The sequence below is a fragment of the Tasmannia lanceolata genome, unplaced genomic scaffold (assembly GCF_043159265.1).
Source record: "Tasmannia lanceolata isolate RefF3 unplaced genomic scaffold, GAP_Taslan_0.1 ptg000021l, whole genome shotgun sequence".
Taxonomy (NCBI): Eukaryota; Viridiplantae; Streptophyta; class Magnoliopsida; order Canellales; family Winteraceae; genus Tasmannia; species Tasmannia lanceolata.
In genome coordinates, this window is record NW_027518698.1 from 9,108,374 (window position 1) to 9,119,119 (window position 10,746).

General features: G+C 41.0%; 1 protein-coding gene across 1 annotated transcript; it reads left to right on the top strand.

Annotated features, from left to right (window-relative positions):
- Positions 1-3,539: 3,539 nt before the first annotated feature.
- On the top strand, positions 3,540-4,683 carry LOC143855487 (L-ornithine N5-acetyltransferase NATA1-like). The gene has a single exon (XM_077365605.1). The coding sequence runs from the start codon at positions 3,596-3,598 to the stop codon at positions 4,280-4,282; it is 687 nt and encodes a 228-aa protein (XP_077221720.1). The 5' UTR covers positions 3,540-3,595; the 3' UTR covers positions 4,283-4,683.
- The last annotated feature ends 6,063 nt before the right edge of the window (positions 4,684-10,746 follow it).

A 10,746-nucleotide genomic window follows, 5' to 3' on the forward strand; every position in this document is an offset into this window, starting at 1 on the left:
TGTGTTTTATGCCTTTGAAACATGAATCTTGTACAATATTATGAGATGGCCCACATGATCTGTGTGTTTTTGGGATAGTTTTAGATCAAGTGGGTCCACAATAATTTGATGGTCTAGATTAACCAAAGATTTGCTTCATGCTACTCTCATTTTTATTCACGTATTCTTGTATATTAATTAAAATATAATGCCAGGTAAAATATTCTTATTAGTGAAATCTTCAGTGTAAGATGATGAATGATTGAGGCGGCCGTGTATAGTGTATTGAGTGTATGGCCCACTCTTTTGATTCCTATAGTTTCTTCTTGATCCCATGCTTCCAATTTTGAATGAGAAAATGGATGTGTTATTCCTGCTTTCTTTTCCCTTTCTTGGTAACTAAATGCACACTGCTGCTGCTTCTTTGCATTTTTTTTTCTTTTCCTTTTCCATATATCACATCATTTCCGTTTCTTCTCCTTTTCTGCTGCGCAACTTAACAAACTCTAGTATATTTTACCAAGGAAAATGATATGGAGACCGAGAGTACCACCTAGCAGGGGCCTGCAATAAGAAAATGCCATGTGTTCAAAAAAATTACTTTTTATGATTTCCCTAAAAAGGGAAATCTCACACATCACTTGTGATGCTGTGGCGTGAAGCTATTTGCTCAGTCCCCTTTTAGGTCCTATTCGGGTGCGTTTGGATTACCGGAATCAGGAATCAGTATCGAATTCACATTCCATTCCTATTCCAATTCCCCTGTAAAGGGAATGACAATTCCGATTCTAGTGTTTGGGTAAGCATTGAAATTCGTCAAGAGAATCAGTTGTGATTCCAATTCTTGTGTTTGGTACACTTCCTGACCGACACGGGAATGGACTCAAATTTTCAATAAATTATGCAAATTGTCCTAATGAAAATGACTTGTATTTTATTATTATTGTTATTATTATTATTTTTTATTTTTTGGCAATTCATCAATATGATAACTTAATGAGACCATGCTAACCATGGCGAAGTCATCTTGTTCAACACCCAACAGGCTCATCTGGTTAAAAGGGTCAAGGCTCATCGTCGCCTCCTATTGATAACAAACCCATTAATAACAGTTCCAAGTCACAAGGTACCTTGGTGTCATTCTCTCAAACATCTTGCAAGCATGGCCAGTGATCCCACATGCAACGAACAAAAGGATTAAACTGGTCTAAACAAAGAACAACGATTCAAACCCATTTCTCACAGCTTACTAGTGGATCCATCATCTGATTTTTTTTCTGCTCTTTGAAGGTTTAAGGAGCTTGAGGGGCCTAATTAAAATAAGAATGGAATCCACCATTTCTTTCCAAGTTACTTTGTCTAAGCATCTTTGGGTTGGATCTATAAAGAGAAGGTCTAGCCATCTATGGGCTTCCTCATTGGGCTGCAAGATTCACAGTTGTAACAGATCTTGCCATCATCCTTACACCAAACCTCGGTCATGTTCTCTGGATCTAAGTGGCTGGGGGACCCAATTTGTTGCGTTCATGTACATAAACCCACAACAGGCTGTTGTTGCAGAAGGTGTTGGTACTAAGCAGAGATGATGACCCTGCAACTGGGAAATAGATGCAGAAGAAGGTCGAGGAATAGTTGAAGAAAGCCAAGAAGAAGGCCATGGTTCTTGAAAATCAAAGAGAAGGTGGAGCTTTTTCAATCTCCCCCGATCGAACAGAATCTGCGAAGTTTCCATGAGAAAAGAGGAGAGGAGAGGAGGAAAAAGGAGGAGAAGAGAGGAGATTGTACTATCCACGGAAGAGACTCGAGAAGAGAATTTCGGGTCGTTTTACTTTTGAATTTTGATTCCTGGAATCAGAATACCATGTCCTTCGGTGGGTATGGGATGACGCCATTATCTCCGGGATTTATTCCGCCACCGCTTTAATTCCATTTTTCATTCCACACAAAAAATTTGAACCAAACGCTGGAAGCCTGGACTGGAATTAGCCACATTAGAATCACACGCCGATTCTTGTTTCCCATAACCACGATCCAAACGCGCCCTTCAAGGTTTCCCTAGTTTTACTCATTTTACCAAAAAATAGAGGAAAATAATCAGTCCCATACACATCCATCATTTACAGTTTGTTTTTTTATAATTGGCCCCACCATTTGGTTGGTTTAGATTTTCCACTCACAGTACATGATGATGGGATCATTAACCATGAATTACCATGAACAATAAAAATAGGGAAATACTATCAGCACTACTGTATTTTGATGAGGGCACTCTCACTTTATTAAAAGTACGGTACGGACCGCACCATAGGTTGATCCAAACAGTCCATTAGATGGGCCACAGCCTAAATAGATTGTGGCTCAAAAATCATTTCCATAGGTTGATCCTAACCCTCCGATCTATAGAGGGTTAGGATCAACCCTCTAACATTCAGATCGGACGGTTAGGATCGACCTATGGAAATGATTTTTGGGGCACAACCTATTTAGGCTGTGGCCCATCTAATGGACGGTTTGGATCATCCTATGGTGAGGTCCGTACCATACTTTTAATAAAGTGAGAGTGCCCTCATCAAAATACTGTAGTGCTGATAACATTTCCCTAAAGTAGGGTAATGATGTTGGCACTACCATAGTTTTATAAGTGCACACACTCTTCTTGTTTAATTATTTAAACAGTTGTCAATGGCTATTACAATTCCCAAAAACTTCGCTGTCAACTAAAAAATGACAAGCTGAGTTAGTGCAATTGTTAAAGAATGTAGTGCAAATATCAGTACCCTTAAAATATAAATATTATGCACCGTTCATTCGATATCTAAGGACTTAAGATTACACGTTAATTAATAAGTCCACGAATCAAACGATCTAAAATATCCACAAAGTACATAACCAAAGTAGGACCCACATTTTGGATGGCCAATATCCTCCTCCGTGAAACCACGTGTACAACATGATGGGCTGTGATTAACCGAGATTTTATAAGGGGTAGCCCCATAGTCCAAGTATTGTATGGCTTACAACATAAGATGAACCAAACCGTCCATTTCATGGGCTGCAACCTAAATAGGGGTGCCCCAAAAATCATTTATATATGATGAACCCAACCCTCAGATCTATATGGGTTTCCATAATATGTAGTTATCTATAGATCAAATGGCTAGGATCATCCTATAGAAATTATTTTTTGGGCACAACCCACGCATGTTGTGGCCCATCAAATTGATGGTTTGAATCATTCATTCTATAGTGTAAGCCGTGTAGTACTTTTTAAAAAATGCTAGAATATACCAACCACAAGATTATCTACAATGTAAGCCGGTGTGGTCCAGTATGTTTCAAAAAGTACTGTATGGGCCACACCATAGCATGATCCAAATAGTCCATTTGATGGGCCACGCCGTAAATAAGTTGTGACCATAAAGTCATTTCCATAGGATCTTCCTATGGACATGATTTCTTGGGCACGACTTAGTGGCCACGGTTTGGATCATCCTATGGTGACTCCTCAAGATTTCCCTCAGTAAAGCCACGTGTACAGTCGTGATGGATTGTGATAACTAATGACGGACCCAGAAACCCTCATCGCCCTTTAAAAACGAAGTTACAGAGAAAGTAGATGAAAAGGGCAAAACCTATGGCCGCCGCCGATAGCAACACAAGCACCGGATTACCGGCGACCAAAACCGCCGCAAACTCAATGTTCGTCAGAATCCGACTAGCCACAAAGCAAGACGTTCCTCACATCCACCGCATGATCTATCAAATGGCAGTATTTGAGCGTCTGACCCACCTATTCTCGGCCACCGAATCCTCCCTCTCAAACACACTCTTCAACTCCCCTCCCTTCCAATCTTTCACCATCCTCCTCCTCGAGCTCTCCCCAGAACCCCCTCCCCTCAAAGAAGAACAAGACCCACCACTCGTTGCGCGCCACGTGGATCTCGAAACACCCATTTCAGATCCAGACGCAGAGACCTTCACCTCTTCTAGTGGTGTTATTATTGCTGGGTTTGTTTTATTATTTCCAAACTATTCGACTTTTTTGGCGAAACCCGGGTTTTATATAGAGGATTTGTTTGTGAGGGAGTGTTATAGGAGGAAAGGGTTTGGGAGGATGTTGCTTTCTGCTGTGGCGGCGCAGGCTGTGAAGATGGGGTTGGGAAGGGTGGAATGGTGTGTTTTGGATTGGAATGAGAATGCAATTCGGTTTTATGAGGAGATGGGGGCTGAGGTTATGCAGGAATGGAGGATTTGCAGGTTGACTGGTGGGGCCCTCCAGGCTTATGGTAAGACTGCTAATTAGGGATTCTTGTCTTTCTTCTTGCTCCTGGATTAAGGTTAGGGTTAGGGTTTTGTTTAGGGTTGGGGGAATGGAAGAGGGGTGGAAATAAATGGGGTTTTCTTTTTCATTTGTTTGTTGAGTTTATTAACAGTGTTTTGTAGCTGATGCATTTGTTTTTGCTTTGTTTTCTTCTTTGCTTCTCTTGAGCTTGTCTTGAAGATTGAGTCTTGAAGGAGATGGGTGGTGGTCGATGGAGAGCCCTTTAGGCTCCTTGGTAACCATTGTCTTAATTCTCATTCTGGAATGTAGATTCAGAATGAATTTTTTTTAGTGCTTTTAGTGCAAACTTACATCTAAGAATTACTTCTCCTGTTTTCGGCAGAATCAAAAAATGAATTATAGAGTAATTGCTGTTCCTAGGATTTATGTGTTATCACTCTTTGAAAAAAATGAAGTCAAAGTAGATCAATTTATCACCACTAGTTGATTCCATGTTGAGGATGAAAAGATTAAGCTCCCATTAGAACTACGTTTTCCATCGATATTGCTAGAGCGAGCCTATATAGCAATTGCATTTATAGAAGTTTCTTCTGTATACAGCCATAGCTTGTGATTGTAATGTAACATAACTTGGTTTTATTAAATCCCTCACCCCAACACTAGACCAAAAAAAAAAAAAAAAACTTGCTTTTCTCGTACTCCTCTTGATCGTGTGTTAAAAACCTTTTATATTATGTTTAACAAGAAAGACCCAGAGAGCCCCTTTCTAATTTGGATTCTAACCCAACATAAATGTGCGGAGGGGATGGTGGTTAGTTGTGAACTGTTAGTTCCAAATTTATGGACTGGAGCAGCTGAAGTGCTCCTCAACTAGCAATTAAGTTAGTGAGACATGAGCTGAATGATACAACTTAAGCAGGTCAAACAGTGAGAGGGTTTGTGGCCGAAGTTTACTGTTGCTTTTCTAAAACAGTAGCCTATAGGAAACGAATTGAAGCTCGAATGGCAGTGGTAGGAATCTGCTATGCGTCAACTGGATACAATGTCAGCAAACACTCCCTTAGTTCAACAAAGTTCATGAAATTCCAGATGGTCTGTTGACAGCCCAATCTTCAAAATACAGGGAGGACTAACTCCAAGTATGATTAGTCTTTCTTTGCCAAACGATTTAGGAACACAGTGCAGAAGCACTGGAGTATTTTAGATGGTTGACCCTGAGATCTATAGATGAGGTAGGTCCTGAAACAATCTCAAGCTTTAGAAGTTGGATATAATCCCTAGATCTATGGCTCTTCTATTGGGGAAGTAGAATTCTGAATCGATTAAGGGGCCTTTTGGATACGCGGATTTTAGAATCTTGGATTTTCTCAAAATCCTGGATGGGAGACAAGAGAATGAGGCCGTCCGTTTCGCTTCTCTTTAGAATCTTGGATTTTAAGTAAGAAATCCAGGTTTTAGAAATCTCTCCCCCATCCTGAGATTCTAAAACCTGGAAACATGGGCTCTTGCTGACGGAAAGAAGGGTGAGAAATCAGAAAACAACGGATGGTCTCCTTCTCTATTTTGAGGAAATCCAAGATTCAAAAATCCGCATATCCAAACACCCCCTAGGGCCCCGTTTGGATGCCGAGAAGATTTTGATTTGGATTTCTCACATTTGGATTTCTAATTCAACAGCTGACAGTGAAAAAAATCAGATTTCTAAATTTGCTGTGGAAATAAGAAATTGGAAATCCACAGATCTGGCAGTTTCCTTCACCCTCTTTGCTCCTCAACCTTTCCTCTCCACTAGGAAGTACCTCCTTCCCTCTCTGTCTCCCTCTTCATGAGTTGCCGGATCTATTCAATTTGTATTCAAAACTCAATTCCAAATCCAAATACAAAATGGGAGGCATCCAAACGGGCCCTAAGTGTCCTGGACAGAATTGTAGCAATAACAACATGACCATATTCACAATGAGCAGGATTATGCTCTTACTAGACTATTGCTTTCGGTTTGTTCAAGGTAGCCAACATTTTGAGCAAAAAAAACTGGAGGTTTTGATCGTGTGTTTCATCCAGAAAATCCTATAGCACCAGCATAATGGTCCAGATGGTCCAGATCTGATCTGGGATGATAAACTCGCAGATCAAGTGGTTATTCCTCGACTCAGGTTAAATAAACCGAGGGTAACTAGTTCTGAATTGTAGGTTTTCAGCAATTCCAAATCATGAATTCACGGTTCTGGAATTAAATCTCATTTCCCGTAAGGTCTTGTGATGCTCCTACATCTATAAACCAGATTCAAGATCAGATCTAACCGTGAATTGCCTGGATCATAGATCTGGTCTAGTACTTAAGTGCGAACTCTCAGAAAACTACTATAAGCTTTCAGTGTGAGGTCTGATCATTTTCCAAGATCTGAATCACGAGCATACAACTACAGGAGTCACAGAGCTAGTCCGGAAGAAGAAAACACCTGAATTCCATATCTAACTCGCCCAACTCAATAGCTTTTTCTTTCACAAATCAAGATCAGTTCTAAGCAACTCTTTTAAGGCTTTTACTCTCGGCTCGTCTCTGGTTCTGTCTTCTATTGAATACAACAAATACAAGTTAAAATCAACTTAAGTTCGTAAATTCGGAGTGCTTTGAAGCCAGGAAACAACTAAAGAAAATCAAGCTGCCGGTAGAGACAAGACAATGAACTGAATTTGTCTTCTTGGATGCTTTCCTTGACATTCTTCATAAAATTCGTGTACAATGGAAGGTTTTCCAGTGCTGTGAAGTCAAGGATGGAGTTTCCTTGCAAACACAGGGATGAAATTGGTGGTGAATTGGACGTAAAGTTGAAGAGATCAGCTTCCAAACCCCTCTTCCATGAAAATCAATGGCAAGAGGCTTGTTTGTGCAGAGGAAGAAACACTCATCTTACAAAACTCTCCAAAATCCCTAGTTCAAAAACATTCAATACCTTCAAAAACTCATGATAAGAGAGAGAAAAGGTGCTTTATATGGTAGCCCTAATACAAAATTAAACTTGCTACATAAGTGTGGAATGTAGGGATACGAGTTGTGCGTGACGGTAAAAAGCGTCCTAGTTACACCCTAATTAAAACCCAATCGACCTTCACAATTGAAAAAACACATTCTATCAGAGAGAGAGAGAGAGAGAGAGAGAGAGAGAGAAGAAAAGGAAACTGATACTCAAACCCCCCTGTTTTGATAAATAAATCCTTATGAATTTTTAACTTATTTGATTGGATGCTACAGCTGTGTCCCGGTTGGGTATTGAAACATATGTACAAGCATAACAGAGACACACAGAGCAGCATCTATATTACATAGCAATGATATGATCAGAACTTCAAAAAAAAAAAAGAACATTAGTTTTGATCAGTCACTTCACAATCTGTACAAAAATATGGCTCGTGGATTCGAACACAAACAAATTACGCCTTCTTGTTCCCATACCATGGCCACTGAAGCACCAACTTAAAATAAATAAAGTTTTTTTTTTCTTGCTTTTTCAGGGTTAAATTTCTACTACTACACCATTCTCAACTATAGGCTAATGCCTGAACTTTCCTGCCAAAACAAATGTTATGATAGTACGGAAAGGAAGGGAGTTTCATAGAGGCATGTGAAGTTCCCAAGAGCCTTAAAAACAATGCAACTTCTGCAATCAAAGATGACTTCGACGAATAATGGTATCATCAAAATCCACAAACATCAGAAACCACTTTATGCATACCTTGTAAATATTGTGAATAAAGAAAATACATACAAACATACAAGCTGTTGATGCCAAATCCAACCCCAATATTTACAAGGTTTTTCAAAATCCATTGAGCTTTTAGGTTTTTGACATCCGTATTTTGTTTTCCTTGAAGAGACTAAGAGACTAACCCCTTGTTTCAACCCTAGACCAGTTAGTGATTTGATGACTAATAACAGATCTACATGCATGAAACTACATATGCCTTTTCATGACTGATTCCAACAAGAAGAAAAAAATTATTCGACTTCATAAGAAGAAGAGGAAAACCAGCAAAGCAAGAAAAATAAAGAACATGGAAATTAGCAAAGCAAAAAAATAAAATAGGGAAGAATACACTTAGACCCCCTGTGGTTTCTGACAAATTCAACTTAGCCCCTAATGTTTAAAAAGTTACAAGTAGACCCCCCTGTTGTTTCAATTTGGGTAAGGTAGACCTCCTCAGTTGACGGTTTGTCCACAGATTGAAGGGTTAAGATGATCCTATGGAGCTGATATTTTGGGCACACCCTATCTATGTCAGAGCCCATCAAATGAACGCTTTGGATCATCCAAACAATGTGGGTCCACTGTGTTTTTGGTAGTGTTAGGATTCGGGTATGGGGTTTGGGTCCACTACCAAAAACACAGTGGGCCCGCATTGTTTGGATGATCCAAAGTGTTCATTTGATGGGCCCTGACATAGATAGGGTGTGCCCAAAAAATCAGCTCCATAGGATCATCCTAACCCTTCAATCAATCTATGGACAAACCGTCAAGTGAGGGGGTCTGCCTTACACAAATTTAAACCATTAGGGGTTAGGTTGAATGTGTCAGAAACCACAGGGGTCTAAGTGTATTTTTCCCTATAAAATAAAAGAAAAGAAACTAGCAACGTGATCTGCAATCAAGCTCCATAATTGAAATATGAGTACTAAAACACAAAACATTAGAAAAGAAAAGGGAAACTAGTAATAGTTGGAGAACAGAACAATAGCTGAAGAATGAAGATAAAGCTGCCATTTTTAAGTACACAATAGAACATGCAAGGGAATAAAAAAGGGGAAATTCAAGCCATATAGAAACAGTAGAAAACGGCATTTTCTGCAATCAAGGTTCTTCAAACAGCAAAATGAAAAAAAATAAGAAAAATAAAAACTTCATATCTACTGAAACCCGAGCTTGGAATTAGAGCAGACAATATGAAATCGCTTCAGGGAATGAAACCACAGGAAAATGAGAAATCTCAGGTGCTTTAACAAGAAATTCATTTCCTCAAAATTAAATTATTGTTTACAGTCAAACGTCAAGCGAGAACAAGGAAAACAAATTTCTCCCTAGTTTTAGGGGCCGTTTGGATGCGCGGATTTTAGAATCCGAAATTTCTTGAAAATTGTAGCTAAGAGAAGAGAGAAAAAGAGGACCAGTCGTCGTTTTTTACTCCTCGCCCTTCTTTCAGACAGCAACAGAGTAGCAGATGCTCTCATATTTCCAGGTTTTAGAAATCTCAGGATGCAGGAGAGATTTTTAAAACCTGAATTTCTCATTTAATATCCAAGAAACGCTGTCAGGACAGCATACAGCTGCTTGATCATGAACTCTCCTGTTAGGCCTAAAATCGGTAACAGATATGACAGTGACGTAAGAGCCGAGGTGGAGGACTCGAGAAACCGAGGTGAGGGAGCTGAGTAGCTGAGCCCTGCGTAAAGAGCAAACGAGGTCAGAATGACCAACCCGAAGTGTTACTCCGGACAGGCCCTTCGACACTCAAGTCAGTATGAGCAGGAGTGCAGAGCTAGTTTAAGAGTGGTGGCTGAGAAGCTATTACCCTGTTTATGAGCTTTGGAAGCCCTTTTATAGAGGGAAAACGGGGGTAGTTGAGGAGTTATTACTCCAGGACTGGTGTCGGCCAGCAATAGGTTCGAGCTCACCTACTCTGCTGTAATTACCAAACTACCCCTGCTGACGCGGGGTCTGCGGTGGGCCATCCTTGGGCCACGTGTCGACAGCTAATAGGCTGCTGTTTTATACCCCATCAGTTGCCCCCAGTTCTCCAAGTCATTATGATGACTTGGGGAAGTGTGGTGAGTTATATCTCTGATCAGTGGGAGTCTGTCCGGCCTGGGAATCAGTCCGGAAATTTGTCAGTCCGGCCTGTGAGTCAGTCCGGAAATTTGTCAGTCCGGCCTGAGAATCAGTCCGGATATTTGTCAGTCCGGCCTGTGAGCCAGTCCGGAAATTTGTCAGTCCGGCCTGAGAATCAGTCCAGAAATTTATCAGTTCGGCCTGGGAATCAGTCTGGAAATTTGTCGGCCGGCTTGAGAATCAGTCCGGAATTTGTCAATCTGGCCTGGGAGGCAGTCTGGAATTTGTCAGTCCGGCTTGAGAATCAGTCCGGAATTTGTCAATCCGGCCTGGGAGTCAGTTCGGAATTTGTCAGTCCGGCTTGAGAATCAGTCCGGCCTGTGAGTCAGTTCGGAATTTGTCAGTCCGGCCTGGGAGTCAGTCCGGCTTGAGAATCAGTCCGGAATTTGTCAGTCTGGCTTGAGAATCAGTCTGGAATTTGTCAGTCCAGCCTGGGAGTCAGTCCGGCTTGGGCCGGACTGATTTTTGTCGTCTAGCGAGACGCGTCATATCCAGTCCGGCTTGGGCCGGACTGATTTTGGTCGTCTAGCGAGACGCGTCATATTCAGTGCGGCGAAGCCGTCGGTCCGGCTTTGAAAAGCAGTGCGGCCAAGCCGTCAGTCC

Coding starts and splice junctions, on each gene's coding strand:
- LOC143855487 (XM_077365605.1), top strand. CDS start 3,596: ATGAAAAGGGCAAAACCTATGGCCGCCGCCGATAGCAACACAAGCACC.